The sequence below is a fragment of the Macrosteles quadrilineatus genome, unplaced genomic scaffold (assembly GCF_028750875.1).
Source record: "Macrosteles quadrilineatus isolate MER2022 unplaced genomic scaffold, UCM_ALF_1.0 Scaffold_3__2_contigs__length_128488019, whole genome shotgun sequence".
NCBI classification, from domain to species: Eukaryota; Metazoa; Arthropoda; class Insecta; order Hemiptera; family Cicadellidae; genus Macrosteles; species Macrosteles quadrilineatus.
Genome location: NW_026542596.1, coordinates 41,064,566 through 41,085,658, shown reverse-complemented (window position 1 = coordinate 41,085,658; position 21,093 = coordinate 41,064,566). Strand labels below are relative to the sequence as shown.

Below are 21,093 nucleotides of genomic sequence, written 5' to 3'. Positions count from 1 at the left end.
GTAGCCCCTAGCAATACGGATAAGGGTAGAACCACCCGGTCCAAGCGGCACCACCATTGAGTAGAAGCATTCTTGTACAACTGTGTAATTCTATGGGTTGTTACTGTTGATTGTGTCGGATTTATAACATTTCGTTTCTCCTACTAACCATCAACTATGGTTTATCTCCATGACAACTCAAGTGCTTCTGGTAGTTAGCGCCTGGGAACTGTATATTGCTCTGTTTCCCCCTCTTGTGTTATGTACTTGATTTTGATTTCATTTGACTCCTTAAATATTTTGTATTTTTTGTGCTCAGCACCGTTTCTTGTAACCTTTTTTCAATGTTCTATTGTACCGCTGGTAATACCGTTGTACATTGTTCTTGCCGATATCATAAAGTATTTATTTTTGTAGTTGTATTTATTGATGACTGTATGTAAATGTGTTAAAACAATAATACATATGTGAGTGATCATTTCTCTGAATGTTCGACGGAATATTCAATATTGTTAAAAATGATATTGAAATAGTTGTCTATGTGATACTGGCATAAAGATTTATTGAATTTATCAATTCAGCGGTGTATACTTTTGTGAACTCTTTTCTCAGGCATACTTAATAACAACTGTTCTTAATGTTTTTAAATAATAAATTTAAAAAAAAAATCGATTGTCTCTGAAAGAAACTCAAATTTGTTGATTAGTTATACTAAAGATACAAGAGATACCGTAGTTTAATCTATTTTTTACAGGTTTAATTTCAATCTTTTTATACAATATAAAAATAATCACTAAAACTTACAACCGTAACAAACTTAGTGATAAAATATTTGTTCTTTTAAAAATAGTGGTCAATTAAATGTGATTTATGAAATAAATCTTTTACTGCTACACTTATAGTTTTGTTAACAATTAAAAATGTGAAAAGAAATTTTCAATCGCTCATCATAAGCATTGTCAAACAATGCTAGATGAGATTCAATCTACCTGAGTGTGAAAGTAATATTTTGTTCCCTGTATATGTATCACTCGGCAGAATCCTTTCTTTGTTTATTTTATAGCTTGATGTGTATAGTGTAACACATATTTGTGTTATTGTAATCAAATGCTCCCCTAGATTGTGTATATAAATATAATTTTCCTCAAAGTTACTCTTATTTATTTGTTTAGTTGTACAGTAATACTTTGCAGTCAATTGTTACTATTATTTGTTAATGTTAACACGGTTAGTTGAGTTACCATCAACAACCTGTAACCGTTGGAAACTAATAAAACTGCTGAATCAGTCAGATAATAGTATTTTTAAACACTACCTTCCAAAGTAGATATTTTGGTTCTAATCATAAACATTTTATAGTTGGACAAAGAATTGTGAAGCGAGACAATGTTTAACAGAAGGTAAAATTGTTTTACTAGGCCTACTAGATCTAATGTTTTAAACTACGTGGGTAAAAACTAACTTTTTGTTTGATTTTTGAACTAGGTAAAAGTTCTGATATAATAAGTTTTGTTATATTAAAAAAAAAATTCTAAATCAGGTAAGCCTGCCATCCCAACAAAAAATTGTAGACAGTGGCATTCTGTTTTGAATACAAATACATTTTAATATTGCCTGTGTTATCTGTTATTTCTGGTTTATTGTACTTTTAATAGTTTATCAATATAAGTCATATATTTTATATTTTTATATATTCAACAAAGAATTTTCGTAAACTCATTTCAATTCACAAAAAATGTACTCAACAGTTTTGTACACGTAACAGCAATTTCCATAACAATTGTGGTAGTTCAATTATTATAATTGATCTCCCAGTGTTCGACTGCTATTTAAACCATTAAATAATTATGTTCTACCTTTGGTAATTTAGTAAGACTGCTCTTCTTTGTTCAAAATTCCATTCCAAAATGTTCAGAGAATAATTACTGAAAAAAGTAATGGATGAACCTGAGTAAATATTTTAAATTAAATGGCTAATTAGTTGGTTTTTGTGGGATATAGTTCAGCTATCTTACTGAGAAGATTATGGTGGCCATTAGATAGGTACCTAGAAATGTATTTTAAAAAATCTTCAGAATTTTTTGTTTTATAAGAAAAATGTTGTGCAATATAATGTCAAATCAATTTAATTTGAGAAAATCCAAACATGGTCCAGATCCAATGTTCCTATAGACAACTATGGGACGCCCTGGTATATAGTCCTCGCCACCCTAAGTTGAGGCAGCCAAAGGCCGCACTAGATGCGGCCTTGGGCTGCCTCAACTTAGGGTGGCGAGGACTATAGTGTTTAAAGTGGAACTTCTAGGACAAGGGCTCAGATTTAAATCCTAATAATCACTATATGATTTAACTGATAATTTTATGACCCCAATTTAGACCCTACTTATCATGCAAAAGCAAACATTTTAATTAATTTTTTTTTTTTATTGATCTAGTTGCAATAGAATATTGAAAATTTGGATGTAAAAATCCAGACTGTCAATTATCCTGATTTGTCTTTAGCAAGCAATACAATTTCTTACTGTCTTTTAAAACTGATGACATTGCTAAAAAACAAACCACTTCCATAGTTCAAAATCCTATCCCACATTTTTATAAAAGCTCAAAAGTAGTGATGTTTTTACTGTGCACTGTACACATTATGATGAAAATTAAATACGAAACAGTGCTTGAACCTAAAATATGTTTTCAATTCTTCTCCCTTATAGATCTTTTAATTTACCTATAAAAATACAATTTTAAAATGTATCTATACAGATAGTGCAGGCTGGCCCTTTTTAAGGTAATTCTGGTCCAATTAATCCACATTATTTATATTCTACTGTGTACAAAAATTGTATAAAACAAAAAGTTTAGTTCCTTTAGGCAATGAGAAAATGTTATACATTGAATAACCACCTCCTCAAACAGCCAAAAGATAAAATTCATACAGATAAAATAGTTAAATGTAAAAATTTTACATTTTTCATTATACCTCCCTTTAATCGCTTTTTTATACCCTACAATACCTTTTATAGTTCCTATAAGTAATCGCTTTATTTATTTGAAACTCCTTAGTTCTAACCACAGGTGCTCACGTCTTCAAGAAATGCTGAAAAAGTTGTGGATGCTTTGAGGAAGCTTAAACCAGGTCAGGGATATTGCTTGGTGGTTTTGATGAGTAGATTGTGCTTTTGTTGTTTTGTTGACTCGTAGGCATTCCATCTACGGAAACCAAATTGTAGCCAGTTGTTTGGGACTACCCAAAGAGGACATTGCTGAACGAGTCTTTCATAGAATTTGCTTCAATCGTTCATCATTTTATTTTACTTCTTTCCATACATAAAAAAAATGAAGACAGTATTGTTTTTGTCAAAATTTTTTAGTTTAAGATTTTGGTGGAAATATTTATATATATTTTTTGGTACTTGGGTTCCCCTAAAGTGATGTATGTGTGTGTGGATGTGTACATAGATACAAACTACACCTGTGGTCCGATTTTGATGAAATTTCTTATGTAGGTACTATACCATGGCATATCCCTGTTTTTTTTTTAATTTTAATATTTAATGGTAATTTTCCCATAGAAACCCATAAAATATAATTTGGATCCCCACAAAATATGTGTGAACGATTTTTATTAAAATGTAGTATCTTATGGGCCTTATGGACAAACTTTAAACAACATGGTACAACTCCTAATGCTGTAAAAATTATGATTCTCAAGTTGCAATTTTTGTGATTTTACCCCTAAAATATAATTACTCCCATCAATAACCCTTGTGTTGTTGACATGCTAATGGGAGAAAGTATGTGTCAGTTTTCTGATACTGTTTATTTTGTACTATGATTGTTTATTGTTTTGCAAATGATACAATATTTTACAGTAAGTTGCTCTTTGGCATGGTAACACGTTTTGGAGAAGGAAGGATACAATATTACTCTGCCGGTGTCTCATTTATTTACAACTATTGTATTATCATAAAACTGGCTACATATAATTTTGGCATGAGAATGGAATGTCTACAGTAGTGTATCATTCTATTGTTAAACGTTGTATTTTATGCTTATAAAAGCTTCAAACCTTGGTTTTTGTTGAAATTTGTACATATTAATATACTTTATAGTAATAATTAGGTATAAGACATTTAAGGTTACTTAATATAAGCAGTTCTATTATATTTAAAAAAATTCTAATTTATGCATGCGTGAATGGAACATTTTTTTCCAATAATCTGGCTGTTTTTGGCTAATTTCTGAACTATCGTTGGTTTATTATTGATTGCATTTAGTTTGCATGACATACAGTGAGTAAAATCATCATTAACTCTAAGCAGAGTGTATAACTATTGACTATTGGATACTGAAGTTGTATTGATAGTCAAAGGTATAACACATGCAAGCATTCGGTCTTTTTACGACTTAAAAAATTATAATTCTAATGTTATAAATCCACGTTGAGTGCTGATGACGGGAATTTTTGCTATTGCTTAACATAAAAATAGATGCAACTTTCATGTATTAACATGTAGACAGCACAAATAATGTTAGCTAAGATTTTGCAAAGGATAAACAAATAAAGAATAAGAATCTATTTTTACCACTTTACAGTAATAATTTTATTAGTTAATTTTATTTTTTTCCGATATCAGAAGGGATTTTTTGTATCTTTTACAATTGCATCTTTACTGTTCTTTTTTTGTCTCAATACAAATTTTATACTTCATTTGTCATGGCTACTTTCAAAGAAAATTACTAACAAACTTGTGAGAACTGATTTTTGAAAAAATCACAATCAAAATCCTCTTAAATTTTTAAACAAAGTTTAAAAGTTATACACTGCATTTAAAACGTTTAAGCCGGGCTTACAAGATGCCAGTTGGTGAGACAGTTGTCTTGGCCGATTGTAATCACGTGATTGTGGAATTGTCGGATGCCAGTTGCCCTGCTCGCTCATTTTCCTCAGTCTACACCTGGCAAAACTGAATTTCAGGGCAATTGTGAGGGTAGTTTGCAAGGCAGTTGACCTGAAGTGTTTGCACAAAGCCAATAATTTCATGCCAGTCAGTTGTCTTCTGACGTCTTACCTACTGGCATCGTTTAAACCCGACTTTAGGCATTACCTAAACCATACAAGAAAAACATTAAGCTTAACTATACAAAGACAGTGTTAGTTATTTCACGTACATTTTAAGTTATGTTTGCATTATCCATTACCCACAGCCACTCATTATCATGGATAATATGGAGTCTACTGTAAACACTTTGCTTTCATACTACTTAGTTCTTGACAAATGATTAATTTATGTACATTGTCTACTGTTTTGGGGGTTATGAAAGTAGTTGATTTTTACAGTATTTTGTTTTGTAGGTTTTAGTTAAAAGGGAACGATGGTTTCCATGGTTTTATTGGGATGATTGCAGTTGATGAGGAACATGTAATTGAGATCAGCGAAGATAAAGTGCCTCTGCTAGAATGTGAAGATATTGATGAAGGATGATCCAGAGAGTTTGTATTGAAAGGAAAATGCAACATTCGTAGAAGACTCTTGAAGATGATTCTTCCACGGAATGGAAAAGAATCGCAATACTTACCTCGAAAGTGTTCCTCATCCCAACCACCTGGCAGTTCAACTAGTTCAATTTAATTTATGAATATTTACCTCAGTTAAAAATATGTAAATAGGAACTTAGTGTTGTGTAACTATATTCTTATCAATGGAAAATAAGTATTATCCTAATACTGGTGTGTAGATCAAATAAGCTATTTGGCTAAAAAGGCTCTTGAAATGCATTTAGATTAACATAGAATAATTATGTGTCCAATTCCAGCCATGAAACTATTTATAAGTCAATATTGGATAAATTACAAGAATACAGAGAAGTAATGTATGACAAAATTGCTTATGGGACGACTGTGCGCTTTCAGCTCTAGTATGTTGTTCTGGAAATATACTTGTGACGAGCAAGGAAGAGCCTGAGCGTTGAGCACTGTGCAGAAATTGCACAGGACACAGGGTCTTCCTCCACCGTGAGGGCAAGGGGGCGGTGTAGGATTTTGACTAGACACCAGCGACTAGTGCTAGACACCATTTATGTATGTAAGATTGAATGATTCCTCTCTACATTACTTCTCTGCGCAAGAATTACATATATAGTATCAAAATTGAAATACAAAAAGCACAACATTTATTGATAAATTTTGAACTACTAAATAAATATGGTATTAGATGGCCTTCTCAGACATAGTTTAATAACAGTTATTATACTTTATATCCTCATGCATCACAGTAGTCTGGCCAAGATAAGTTAACCCTTAAAAGGGAAGCTGAACAACTTCCCCTTCCTTTCAAAGTCCACAAGAGCTGTTTCTTTTTTGTACACTCTGCCCAATACGGGCAAACTCGACACGAGGTTCAACATAGAACTGACTGATGGGATTCAAACCATCAATCTTCAGTCCTGCTCAGAGAATTATCTTAAACTCGGCCATTGACCAGACACTAACAATACAGTCTAGTTTGTGATTATTCATTTAAGTTACCATCCAATAATGGGTTCTTCTTAATGTTGGTTGATTTGAAACTATTTGTTCATTCCAATAGTTCATCAATATACTTGTTAAGTTGTAATATGTGGTTGTTTCTTCTAATGAGATTATCCTGTGTGTTAATACTCATAATAAACTGAATTATGTAGAGTATTTGTTTCGCAAATTGTAGGTTGTGTTGTGTTCTAATGACACAATAGTGTAGTGTCAGAGCTTAAATAGGCTACTTGTTTGTATTTTGTTGAGTTCTACAAAGTTTCCCAAAAGGGAATTTGATCCCCTTTTTTTAATTGGCATGGACATTAAAAGTGCTTGCTTGCATTTGTTGATAAAAAAAATTATTTGTAGTCGAACTGAGGAAATTGAAACAATACAAGCATTGGGAGAGCCAACAATAATTTATTAAAGGATTTACTAATGTAAAACTTACCAACGTTACTTTGTGTTTGAAGATAATATTATCAGTTTAGTGTAATAACTTAGATAGAATAGATTATTTTTACTCAATTGTTTAGCTTCAAATGAGTACAAATGCAGGGCCGGTTCTAGGAATTTTTCAGAGTTAAGCGAATACCGAATCAGCGCCACCTAGAATCAGAGCCCCCCCAACCACACCCCCCCCCCCATAAACGTAACTTAACACTATTTGTGAATTTTTTTCCCAAAATGTTAGGAAGAACTTTTTATAAGTGTAGGTTAGAAGAATACTTGCAATAAAAGACATTATTCAAATATTGCTTATTATTCACAGAAATTTAACGTTTTTACTCATCATATACACTTTAGCAAAACCCAAAGTTAACAGCTTATTTCTAAATGTGAAATCAATTTTTACAGGATAACTTGGATACGATATAAGTTTTTATAAAGCCTATTACAATGAAAAACAGGTGTAGGTAGATGACAAGAGAGGAATTTTTAATTGAATACATTAAACATGTAGAAAACACGAAAACCCAAATTTAAGTATAACCTTGCCAAAAGAATACAGAATGTTCAATTTGAACAGTTCAAAAGTTACGGTGTCGTAGGCTAACTGTTGTGTTTGTGTGAACAGCAAATTTAAGGATGAAGCTTATAAGCTGCCTGATAGTGGCGCCGCGCTGTACGCTGCCGAGCGTCAGCTCATTACAAATCGAAACTGCAAATCAATGCCTTGAGTCCTTGAGTTGAAGTGCTGGACAAGTATACACATTTTTCAGGTGCTGTTGGTACAAACGGAATAAATGCCTTTGGTGTGGTGTTTTGGATACTTGAACTCTGAGTGAAAAAAACAAAATTAAGTTGTTCACTTGTCAGTAAAGTTGTTTCCAATTTTGTCTTCTAAAAAAAGAAATTGTGTCCCGTTGGCGCCACTTTTTCGCGCGTAGTTCGCGTATGGGTTAAACCGGCCCTGTACAAATGAGTCCAAAAATTGGGAAATTACTCTCAATGTATCTTAAATTAAACATTTTTTAACCTCTTTGGAATTTAATTTATAAATAAAGTCAATCACAAAACAAAAGCTTAAAAAATAACCGTTTTAGTGAATTTCCCATATAGCGAATAAGCTATTACAGTATCGTAGGTCTCATTGTAAGTCCTAGACCAGGGTCCAATTTCCTTTTTAGTGTTGATGTCCCCAAAGGCCAAAAACACCATCCGTTCAAATTCATATATTATATACAGGGTGTCCCAGAACCTTCTACCAAAATTTAGGGCATTGTTTCTGAGTAAGAAACATATCTAAATATCATATTTAAATTGTCCGGATGTCCTTAGTCACTCACACAGCCGCCATTTTGTTATTTCACTTATTAATGCTTCCAGCATGCTCTGCAACTTAACCTCCAGCGGTCACGTATCACTAAAGCTGCAAGGTGTCAATTGATTTGTAATAAAATTGCCTTAAAAAAGTAATTCTTGTAACATTCTTGTAAAATCAACAGTTTTCGAGTTATTTAAGAAACAAAGTTTTAAATGGCCACCATTTTGTTTAATGAATATGAAAATTGTCATAATTTTTTGGTAGCTTTGTCTAGTAGTTTTATACATACTAAAATGATTTTGTCTTTAGTGCATGAAAAATATTTATGAGTTATTTAGTCAGCTGGGGAATAGAAATGACAATAGTTATTATGGCATTATAACCATATGGTACCATAGTAATTACGGTATACATGGTTACTATGACAAAAAAAATCTAAGATTTTTAAAATGCATTTTTTCTGTAAAAATATACCTAACCATTCTTGTAATGGCTGATTTGAATTGGCAACTAAATAAGTAATGTTGATCAAATGTTTTGCTAACCCTGAAAATGTGTTTACTCTTTTAAAAAGCCCCCAAAAAATATTTTATATCGTTTATTTTGCTTTGTTCATATAATGACCATTCAAAAAATATTTTATGGCTATATATTTATTTTGATTTTATGTTTTACTTGTGTACAATTTTATGCTAAATAAGAATCAAGCCCTCAAGTACAACAAATAATTTATTTTAGTCAGTATATGTACACAAAACCCAAAACATGTTTTTTGCATGAAATTAAATGCAACGGTATGGGACAACAAGGGGTCAACTAATCAAAGTGGAAAGGGTTATGTTTATTTAAACAAATTTGCAAACCAGCATGATCGGACTATGGGAACGATTTTTTTGGGGGTTTATGGAGTAAAAATTAGTTTTTCCCATTTTTGACCCTCAAAACATAAAATTTGGCAATTTCTTTCCAACCCATTTTGTAGATCTTAAAAAAAATAATATTTGTATATTGAAGCGTTGTTGTAAGCCGGTTACAGAGAAAATAAAAAAATGTAAATTTAAAATTCCCATGTTATACTTATGGGGAATAATTAAACTGTTTTAGTTTTCTTGTTTATTGGTATGTTTTGATCGAACTTGGCCAATTTGTTTATTTAATACTAAGCTATGAACATTTCAATAAAAACACTATTAATTACCTTCCCTGTAGCACTAGTTAGTACCCATTAAAATTAATTTTGCATAAAAAGAAAATAAATCTAACAATTTTAGGGGAATATTTGAGTAGTAGTCCAGCCAGGTAAATGGAAATTCGCTTAGTCTATGGCAGGGGTATTTTGACTTTGGTATTAATCACTACAGCATGGTAAAAAATTATTTAATCACAAAAATATATTAAAAAATAGTTATCATAAACTACCTGTAGCTCATAAGCTAACCTACATAACAACAATATGATCACAATGCCTTAAAAATAAATTATCTCAGGAATAAACTATATAAACAATAGGCCTAGCAATAATAAAAATGGTGATGACAACTTACTTGCAAGTACAATTGTTGGAAATATTTTCTGAAATAATGTTAAATATTTCATTAGCATTACTGGTATATTTCGTTCACAAAATTTAGGTTGTTTTAGGGGAAGAAAAGGTGTTTTTTAACTTCAACCTACCTTGAAAACAATTGGCTATCAGCTGAGGCGAGGAGTAAAAATAAAAATAATTTATTCAACCGGCAACATACATTAAGCAAAGTAGAGGGGGTGGGACTTCCCCTCAAACCGTCTAAATTTTGTGAACGGACTATTAATATCTGCCAGACTATTATTACCGTACTTCAACAGTAGGCTAAGTAAGATAAGATTGCTTGGTGCGGGTTCTTTCTAGAAGGCCTAGATTAAGTGTTCAACACGGATTAAGTGTCCCAACACCAAACAGATTTTAGCACTTGCCTATAGTAAAACCACTACTTGAGGCCAATTTTCAGCATCGAATATTCAAATAATAGGTATTAAATATATGTTATAATAACACGTGAAAACTCTTTAACTATTTTCACTTAACAAATTTCTAAAACTGTAATGCCTGTGAATTCACAAATATTTTTTCAAAAGATAAAAATAACTACCTTATATTCAAAAACGAACCAAGGAGAAGGATACAAGGGTGATAAAGATTTTGTATTAACAATTTTTTTTAACTCAAAAATATGTTGTGGATACAGTTATAAGCTTTCTTCGTAAAGTACTTGCCTTAAAATAAGTTAATTAGATAGGAAATTTTTGTATTTTATTAGTGTCTAAATAAATGTTACTGTCAAATCCTTGTTTTTATTTCTCCCTTAGATGACTAGAGTGGTTTCAGTTTTCTTGTTCATTGATTATTATTTTATTAAAGCTTGTATTTGGTAGATGTAAGAATTGTCAATTGCTAAGAACAAATTTTGAGAAAACAATTCTCACATGCTAAACAACCTCTTTAATATAATAACACTTTATATCTATTTCATGGTAACTTTTTTTTACATTACATCTTGCCAACTAATCCAAGTGTGATTGTGCAAGTCAGGATTCGCTTTGATATCCAAAGGTTTATTTTGGGGCTTAACAGCATTCCTATTCTGTCTCTGCAATCGGTTTTCAAAATCTTTTACGATCCCAGTATCTTTTACCACTATATAGATATTTTCTTGTTCACACGGATCTTTATGTACATTGAATATACACGGAGTCTTGTCACACAGGTCGGTTTTGTTCTTCTTATTCTTAATCTTGTTCTTACACACAACTTTAAGCATACTTCTTGTATTTTTTATCTTGTCTATAGTTAATGTGGTATTTTTAACTGATTGGATCTTGGATAGGTGGTTGGCTACGTCACTTCCTAAGACTTGTGAAACATAAGTTTCTATTGGTATTTGATATTTTGTATCTTTCCCTGACCAGATGTCCAAGAACCCCAACAGATGTGTTCCTGAAACGCAAATAATTAATTAATCTATTTTATTTTGAAAAGAGAGGTAAGCTGGCTGATAAAATGTGCAGTAGACGCTCTATTAAGAGATCTTGGATCATATACCTCTGCTTGGGCAAAAATAACGGCCAGTTTATTTGTCCTAAACTTTTAAAACTCTATTGTTAAGCCGGCCTTTTTAAAGAATCTAGAGACTTCCCCTTCCCATCCTTACCTAGGGAAGGTAACAAAATTGAATCATGTTCTTTGAAATCTAGTTTTGTATGAAACACAGAGTTTGATATATAATTTTTCTAGAACATTTTCAAGTATGATTAAACCTATTTAGTCAAGTAAATAATAGGATTCCAACAATATGCATGTGTATGAGGGTGATAAAAGAAAATTGTACAAGCCACTTACTGAGGCCAAATGGCAAATAGTCTGGTAGGTGCAAGAAAAATGGTTGGTCTGGAGACCCTACGCTAGGCTACGCTGATAATGTTTGTAAATAAAATGCTAACAAGTTTTTTTTAAGATGTTGCACTCAAAAACCAGTTAATTAACTAGTATTATAGTATTTTACTGTGTGTTACAGAAAATTACCAAATTTGTCTTCCCAACCCTTTTCTTATTAGTATAGAGGAGACAGATAATCTTTCCACAGTAAGGTTGATTGATACAATTATACAAGTACATAATCAGTTATTGTCGGGACCACGTAAGTTTGCAGTTGGTGGCAGCCAATCACAAGACGAGGCTAGTGCGACGTTGCCACATCACCCATTGACAAAACTAATAAAAATATACAAAGCTATATTTTCAAATCAGCTGGTATTGTTAGATTTGGCAACACCGCACGGTTCTCATTGGTTCATTGAAAACCCTATGGTAAATAGGCTCCTCCCTCAACTGCAAACTTATGTGGTCCCGACAATAGCATACTTTTTTGTTACTTTTATACACAATGTTTTACAAAAAAAAAACATTGCAAAATTAAGCGTCAGTATGAGCAGCTGAGTAGGCCTATTTGTCCGTGTTAGACGAGGACTCAATCCCGTGAGGATCATCCGTTAAGAGAGAGATTGTTCTGTATTCACAAATGATGAAAATTGAAAATATTATTGAGAAACTGAATGCTGCCTAGATACAGTAATGCCAATAGCGGCTATTTGACTTACCGTTGATATACTTGAGAGGGCCGACACGCAAAGATGCTAGTCCAGTCTTCTCGTCCGCATTGTGAAGTATTTCGTGCCTGGGTAGTGGTAGCCTTGTACCTGACATCAACCCAAGCCAATGGTCTGCTCCGTCAATCTCTCCCAAATCCGCAACATCACCCCCTAAACACAAAATAATTTATCACCAAATCCAATGTGAAATGTTATTGAACCACAAAATAAACTTGCTTTAAGTATCAACATAAGCTTTTACAAGATATTTACTGGTCATAGAAGCCGCTTATTGAGAATTAAAGGTATTCTAAATCACATATTTCAGATTTGTATCAGGGCAACTTTAGTGAAATAATTCAAATATTTATGTTTTATCCACTAGAAGCAGAAAAAACTTTGCAAAAACTGCACTGTTTAGAGTGTTTATTTTAAAAACGATGAACAAAAAAAATTTAAATTCCAGTTTGTGTTTCTGTCTTACAGAGTTCTGAAATGTAATTCCTATTGTAATTTTTATGGTAAATTTGTTCCTGAAAATTCTCAGATTTGTTTAAAGTAACTACATTGCTAGATAAGTTTTTGAAGTTTTAGGTTTTTGTATTCAAAAACATTATTTTTGTTGTTAACTGCTTAGGAAATCAGTTTGTTATATAGAGCTAGACATTCCATCCCCATATTAAAGTGGTCGCCAGGGCTGTAATGGGCTGTAGGATGATAAATAGAATAACCCTAGTTACTGCTGCTTTGTCTGGGTTGGAGAGTTGAGCTAAACCAACCCAAAAATACATTTAAATGAAAGTCATTAATTACGTTACTGTACCTATTTCGTTCACAATATTTAGGCGAATTTATATTCGCGTCGTCGAAAAGGTTGTTAGATGAATAAATAGGTAGGCGTACGTACCTAAGAGATGGGCTATGGGCCTATTTGCTGTATGGTCTACTGGTCCAGCGATTGCATTACACGGTGAGTAGAAACAGAAAGGGACACATTGGAAAAGCGAGTTTAGCATCATCCGTAAACCTCTGTTACAATCACCCACTGCAGTTGTGATTTTTTTACTTTACTTACACTTTACACAATCGCCATTGAAGCGCCGTCAATGAGTGGAAACCTTGTTTGTAAGCTATTGGCGACGACCATTAAGTGTTCCAGCCATATACAACACTGATTCAAGGTATTTTTTCTGGTTATCAAAACTCAAGAACAATTTTATACACAAAGAATTTCTGGTTCCTGACCTGGATGATGCCTAGTTATTTAATTTCATTTACCGTTACACTATAATATTGCACTTGCGATTATTTAATCCGTTATGTAAGAAAAAACGTTTTTAACCTCACTTGGTTGGTATTTGCTTTCAAAATGTGATTCGAAATGGTTGCGGTATTTGTAAACATATCAGTGACAGCTAGAAAAAATAATCTTGATCCGAACAGCTGTTCGTTATTTCATAGACAATTATGTGATAAAAATTGAACAAAAATTTGACAAAAATCTCACAAAACTGCATTTTTGAACGTCCATAATTTTATTTACAAAGTAGTGAGGCCATATTTTAATCACTAAAGACACTCTTGCCAATCCAGTGAATACATTAAAATGACTTGGATCTTGATAGGTACTCTCGTTTTCACGGAGAAGATTGCGTAAAATGCCATCTTGAGTGTTACAGACAGATAAGACAGACAGAAATAGAGATGAGACTCGTTTCTGCTTCTTTAAATACGTAAAACGTAAAAATAACCTAAAAATATATAATTCTGAGCAATGTACAGACAATTTTATTTATATAGAAGAAGACTGTGCTGGTTTCTAAAATTCTATTATCGTCCTTTATTCCTTGTCACCAACATGATAGGACATGACAGGTGCTATAGCTTACACTAAGTTGATCTATCAATTTTACTTGGTTGAAAACCCTGCGTATTTTCCAGAAATCATTGATTTACTTAAGCGCAATCTGTTGTGGCTTGTTAATGACAACCATTCTGATTTAAAAGCTGGCCACAACTTTACATGAGAATGGATCGTCTTGCTCTATCAATATTCAAAGGTTTCACCAACTCACATTGGATCAGTTGTAAATCCATCAAAAGCCCTGTATCAGGAACGTCATTACAATATCTACGTCACCTAACATAAATTTGTTTTTGTTTAAAAGTTAACTATTTGATTTAAATTGCACTTAGTAACTAAGCTCACCAGCGGCTGAGTAAAGGGTAGGCAGCCAATCAGAGATGTGGAACAAGTTATTGTAGACTCGTTGATTGTCTTTGATGAGAGGAGACCAGACGAAGCTGACGGTTCGGATGCCACCTTCCCACAGTGTTCCTTTCTCCTGCAATAAAACATCAACATCATGGGCCCATCTCAATAATCGATAAGTGATTGATAAATACCAAATTATTTTGACCTATTATTAGTCTACAACACTTATTGTGATATCCTTTCTGAAGCTGAAGCAATATTATATTTTATTATTTTTGTTTACACTGTCCATTTTTTCACAATACTTGATGTCCATACTCTTAGGTACGTACCTGAACTTTTTCCAGCAATGATCCATTTCTTTATATTTTGCTACTTCTCAGATACCCTCAATCCTTTCCTTAGAGAAACTTTACATGGAAAAAGACAAAGCAGTAACACAGCATCAGTATATATATTATAAACTTTACCCCTTTAAGAGGCCAGTTGGAGCCGTGGTTGACATGGAGTCCGTTAGTTGCTGCTCCATTGTCGGATAGGAACACAAGAATGGAGTCTTGCAACATCCCTGCGGCACTCAGAGCTCCTACCACCTTGCCTACCGACTCGTCCAGCTTGCTAACCATACCTGTAGACAAACACTCTCATCATTATATTTATTATGTAGTTATTTTTACGAGTAGCTTAAGTGACCAACCATAAGTATTTAAAAATATCTGACTATTTGAAACTGATCTTTTCTGACACACCAGAGGGTGCAAATATTTTAGCAGATAATATTTATAGCAAAAAGAACACACCTTATTACCTTTCCTGTACTCATTAAACCTAAGTATTCATTAAACTTAGTCCTATTTAAATTATTTAAGGGAAAATCAAATCAGGCAAATGGAAATTTGCTTAAGAATAAGAATGCTTTATTGCCGTTACACTGGTTTACATGCATGGCACAGTCAAGGAAATGTCTTAGAACTAAAGGTTTTAACTTAGGTTTAATTTAACATCATTATGAAGTCCATTTCTCTATATGACACAGGTCCACAGGTCCAGGGACAGGCTTAGTCTACAGGTTTGCTGCAGCAGGAGATTTATTTATTTAAAATTCACTTAAGATAAATTCACTCTAGTGCAATGCACCTAAGCATGTTAAAACTCATGTTTGGTGGCTAACTAAAGATAGTTACCTGCGTACACCCTCCTCTCACGGTCCGCGATGTGCTTGTGTCTATCAACGTGGTCCGCTGGGGCCTGTAGAGGTTCGTCATAGTTTCCGGCGTGAGGAGCGAGATGGGCGAGGTAGAGGAATAGAGGACGAGAAGTGTTGTGCTGCGTGATGATATCTGCAGCTCGCTCTGTGTAAAGGTCTGTAGAGTAGCGGCCGACTCCCTCCCACGTCACTGTGTCGTTAAACCTCATGTCGTAGCCCTCAAAGTTTGTGAACTGTAAGAGTCAAAGATATATAACATGAAATAAGAGTGATATTCTTAGAAATGTAGAAGATTTATTTCCATTCTAGCTCCTGAGCTGTTATATTCATCAACAATTTGAAATTGAGCTGTAATATTCATTAACAATTTGAAATTGAGCTGTATTTTGGATTTATAAGGTATGTAAACATATTTATCATATTATAAATGTACCTACTACTTCCATTTCAAAAGGCCCCTCGGATGAATGAATTATATTTAATAGATTGTGAAGTGAGTTTTTTTGTGCTGTCCTGAAACTCTTTTCTTGCAAACTAATCCATTTCTTATTCTGTAGTATGATGGAATGTTCTGTAGCATATTCCTTAAGTGCTTTTCCTTCAAAAACTATCATTGAATTTGGTTTTAAATTTGAATTTCATCTAGAAAGGTTAGAAAGCCATTCCTGTAGTCCCCTCAAACAAAGCCCTGGTAATTAGGCCTATCGTACTGTAATTTTTGAAGAAAACATCCAAAAGGTTAAATGATATAAGTCAGATAAGCTACTTACGGACGCCTGCACAGTATGTTTGTAGTAATCTTGGTAGCCGTTGTAAAAACCGTAGTGAGAACTAAACCCTCGGTACGTGGGAGTGTATTGCTTCTGGAAGTAGCCAAGGTGCCACTTCCCCACGGCATGACTCGTGTAGCCGAGAGTGTTCAAGTGTTGCGGAAGGAGTTTGTAGTCCAATGGCAATCCCCACGGTTCAGGTTCTAAAATGACCCCATGCTGCATTCCTGTGCATCAACAGAAGGGTTAGTGAAATTTCTTCATGTGATGTGAACATTTTAGACTAACGAACTGTTAAAGTCACTTAATTGAACAGTGGTGAGCTATGGATCAAATTAGAATTATCTAAGCTTTGGGATGTTTTAGAATGCTCAAAATTCGTCCAAAGCATAAAAAAAAGAACTTACAGAAAATAAATAATTACATCATAAAAAATTTGTATACTAATGTAATTACATTGATAATTATAAGCCTATAATTTTTAATTCCACCTTTTAGCCAGCTTAAAAAAATGTTTTGATCGCTTTATATTAAGAAAGTTGATAGAGGAGAGCCTTTTCCCGACCCCTGGAACAAGATATTGTTTAGCCCTCCTAAGAAAAGTTGCTGCGAGTGTTTGAATTCAGCTTAAAACATATAGGACTGTCTTTTTAACAACAAACCGTGTGCGGTGTAGTTAAATATGTGAGAGAAATTGGGGGTTTTGGTATGAAAGAGGTTTATTTTATGAGAGAAAAAGAGGATACATGTTTGTATGAGAGGTGATTCGAGGTGAATAAATGCAAAAATGGAAATTTACATATGTTTATATGATGAGAATTACAGATCTAGACTGTTGGGAACAAAGACATTTAAAATAATACAAAAACACATAGACAACTTGACTGAACAAACCGCTCAAATGTGATTCACAATGAAAGCTTTTAAAATAAAAAAAATGTTGAGTAGGTACCTGTGTGAAGAGGATATCTGCCAGTGAGGAAGGCTGCTCTGCTAGGAGTACACAGGGGCTGGGCGTAGTGATGATGTAGAATTACTCCGTCGTAGGCCAACCTGTCTATGTTAGGGGTGAGAATCTGGTCTGAGCCGTGGAAACTTACATCATTCCATCCCTGGGACAGTTTGTTTGGTTATCTTCTAATATTGTAAAGAATATATAGTTTCTGTCTGTGTTCAAGAAATAAAACCAAATTTTACACCTGCACCTTCAAGGAGGCTCAATATATTGAATCAAATTCTGTTCTAAGACTAGCTAGATCTTGGTATGGAATGGTTGTATCTATACCATATAACATATTGGCTTCCTAAGATGCAGCCATGAATGGTAAAGCATTAAAAAGTTATAAGGTTTACCAACAGGGTGCAGCACTAATAACTTTTTTTGCATTTATGACAACATATAATTTGAACCAACTAGCAACAAAAAGCTGTGGAAAATGAGAATTCCATTTTTTTTTATTGTTATAGATGCAGTGGTAGAACAATGGCTATGGTAGGTGCTATAATACTATACATAGCATACCGTGAATTAAAAGAGCCAAATGTTTTCAAAACGTGTCCTCTCCCATTGCAAATGTTATCGGTATTGCACTAGTTTTACTGGAATAAGCATTTTATACTTATACGCCAACCCAGTACAAAGGACGGGTACTCTGCTAGTCTAACATAATGTAACTATAACAATAATTTCCTTGTAAGTATGAATGGACTAGCTAATAAAAACTGACAAAGTTGAAGCTGAATGCTTAGGTGCAAGAATTAACTTGACCCAAGTCCAGCCCTCCTTAGAATATTATTAACTCTTCCAGTCGTAACTACCGCTTCCACTTTAACACCAACAAGAAGAATATGATCATTAGGTTAGGATTATGGATTTACCATGTCATCAGCCATGAAGATGATGATGTGAGGTCTTGTGGCTGTCTCAGCACTCGTACACCACGTAGAACAGATCAAGATCAATCCCATCATCCGCAGCAGCCTCTGTCTTCTTCCGGAATTCAACATTTTGTCTGGAAATTGTTCCCAAAGATCATTAATTATTGTGTACCTTTTTTGCGCTGGATTAATAATAGTCAATGATTGTACATACAATTGATTTGTTGCCTATATCTATTTTACTGTGTTATACTGTCTCCCCCTATTCCTGTACATAGTATATGGAGAAAGTATTGTTTTTCTCAAAATTTTTAGTTTTAGTTTTGGATGAATATATCTGTTTGAAAAAAAAATTGGTTTTGAAGTGATTTCTGTGTGTGTGTGGATGTGTACAGAGCCACACATCCACTGTGGTCCAATTTTGATGAAATTTGGTATGTGGGTACTAACCAATTGTATCTCCAGCTATTTTTTAATTCATATTTTTAATGGGGATTTTCTATAAAACCTAAAAATAACGGGAAATTGGATTTCATAAAAACCGCCTAAACCATTTTGTTCAATATTTAGTACGGTATGTTATAGTCCTTGTAACTCTAAGCAAAATGGTACAACCCCCATTGTAGTAAAAAGTATAGTTCAAAAGTTACTGCAAATTATGTGTTTTCCATGAAAACCAATAAAATAACAGAAAACCCCATTTAAAAAAAGGCTTGACCGATTTTGATTCAAACTTAGTACCTTATAGTTCTTTAAACTTAAAACAAAAGTGTATAACCCCCATTGATGTAAAAATTTGGGTTCAAAGGTTATTGCAACTTTTGTGATTTTCCCATGAAATATTGTAGTTACTCTCATAAAGCACAATAAGTATATTGTATTTTGATGCACAATAAGCTTCGGTTGACGTGCTTGGACCACGCCTGGTTGACGTGAGTTCTTCCCTCTTACAATCATCTTACTCCCACGCTTACCCATGATAAGGAGTGAAGGCAAGCTAATGGGAGAAAGTATGTATAGATTGCTCATACCGTTTATTATGTAAGCCTATATTGTTTTCAGATATTGTGTTTCTTGATATAGCCAGCTAGGTTCGCACACTAATCTTGCCATGTTCTGGTTCCTTCCTACATTATTAGGCAGTTTTAGATCATGACATTATTATTTGTGAAACTTGTTTCGAATACCTACTGGAAAATTTTCCCAATAATAATTTAAAACAGATGTGCCATTTAACTTACTGTCTACAGGGTGTCACAAAAAAGTGTGATGGGCTATACAGGACCTAATTCTACATGCAAAAATAAGTCAAAAATTAAGAATAAAATTTTTTGGATTTCGGCTTAGTTTAGCCGTAATCCGCCATTTTGTTTTTTTGGGAAAATATTTATTATTTCAAAATCCCTTTGAGATATTTTTACGAAACTTGGCAATATTGTTTACACTATAGTAAGTAACATTTATAAAAAAAATTATTATTTTAACTTTCCAAATTTCAAAATGGCGGCCGTTTGAATTTTTTAATGCCAAATTTCATAAAAACCGGTACCTAAATCAAAATTTTGTAAGAGACAAAAGTTTTAGTATTTATTATGACAAATCCAACAAAACAAAAATGAATAAAATCGGTTCATAAATAAAGAAGCTGTGTTTATTTTAGTAATTTAGACTGAAATTATTAATATTAAAATGTATTAAATGTAATGTAATAATTTATGTAACGTATTAAGTAATTTTAGTCTAAATTACTAAAATAAACACAGCTTCTTTATTTATGAACCGATTTTATTCATTTTTGTTTTGTTGGATTTGTCATAATAAATACTAAAACTTTTCTCTCTTACAAAATTTTGATTTAGGTACCGGTTTTCATGAAATTTGGCATTAAAAAATTCAAACGGCCGCCATTTTGAAATTTGGAAAGTTAAAATAATATTTTTTTTTATAAATGTTACTTACTATAGTGTAAACAATTTTGCCAAGTTTCGTAAAAATATCTCAAAGGGATTTTGAAATAATAAATATTTTCCCCAAAAAACAAAATGGCGGATTACGGCTAAACTAAGCCGAAATCCAAAAAAATTTATTCTTAATTTTTGACTTATTTTTGCATGTAGAATTAGGTCCTGTATAGCCCATCACACTTTTTTGTGACACCCTGTATAAGCTTGCTTACTGGGATAAATGATCATCAGTATCATTTGTGGAGGAAATGAGACAATGTTTTATGCACATTTGGTGATGCGAGGATGGAGTATGTGTAACTTACAAGCTCTAAAACAATCCCCTAATTCCCTAAGACATCCTTTGAGTATTAATATTATTTTTTTTAGTATTTTTATAAAAAAAATTAAAATTTGTCACATAACAAAATTTTAAAATCTAAATAACTTAAAGGCCGTCATTGGGCCAGGGCTGATATACTTTTTCGCTTTGATGTTCCCAGAGAGGCCAACGCCGTCCATTCAAATTCATAATGTACATGGTCCTGGACGTACAATGTACCTTAATGCCTTTAAAAATTCATCAGCTTTACTTGCAATATTTTGCGGAATTCCATGGCCAGCACTTGGTGCATTTTTTACTGCTGTATTCCTTTAGTTGGTATTCTTTCTAGAGTTATATACAGGGTGAACAACTTAA

At 33.1% G+C, this 21,093-nt stretch overlaps 2 protein-coding genes across 6 annotated transcripts in view; one reads left to right on the top strand and one right to left on the bottom strand.

Moving 5' to 3' along the window:
* The window catches only part of LOC128991158 (choline/ethanolaminephosphotransferase 1), a 32,352-nt gene extending 21,775 nt beyond the window's left edge, over positions 1–10,577 (top strand). For 4 of the 5 annotated variants that reach the window (XM_054413926.1, XM_054413930.1, XM_054413929.1 and 1 more), the window contains one exon: positions 5,383–10,577. In XM_054413926.1, coding sequence (XP_054269901.1) covers positions 5,383–5,459 — 77 coding nt within the window. In that variant the 3' untranslated portion in view covers positions 5,460–10,577. Of the gene's footprint in view, positions 1–5,329 lie in introns of all 5 variants that reach the window. The other variant, XM_054413927.1, reaches the window with a different exon arrangement.
* A 191-nt stretch (positions 10,578–10,768) lies between these two features.
* LOC128989137 (arylsulfatase B-like) lies at positions 10,769–18,579 on the bottom strand. The gene is made up of 8 exons (XM_054411005.1): positions 18,451–18,579; positions 17,525–17,684; positions 16,573–16,799; positions 15,780–16,035; positions 15,066–15,223; positions 14,590–14,725; positions 12,390–12,551; positions 10,769–11,229 (listed from the first exon to the last, which is right to left on the bottom strand). The coding sequence occupies exons 1-8, from the start codon at positions 18,577–18,579 to the stop codon at positions 10,778–10,780; spliced, it is 1,680 nt and encodes a 559-aa protein (XP_054266980.1). The 3' UTR covers positions 10,769–10,777.
* Positions 18,580–21,093: the final 2,514 nt, after the last annotated feature.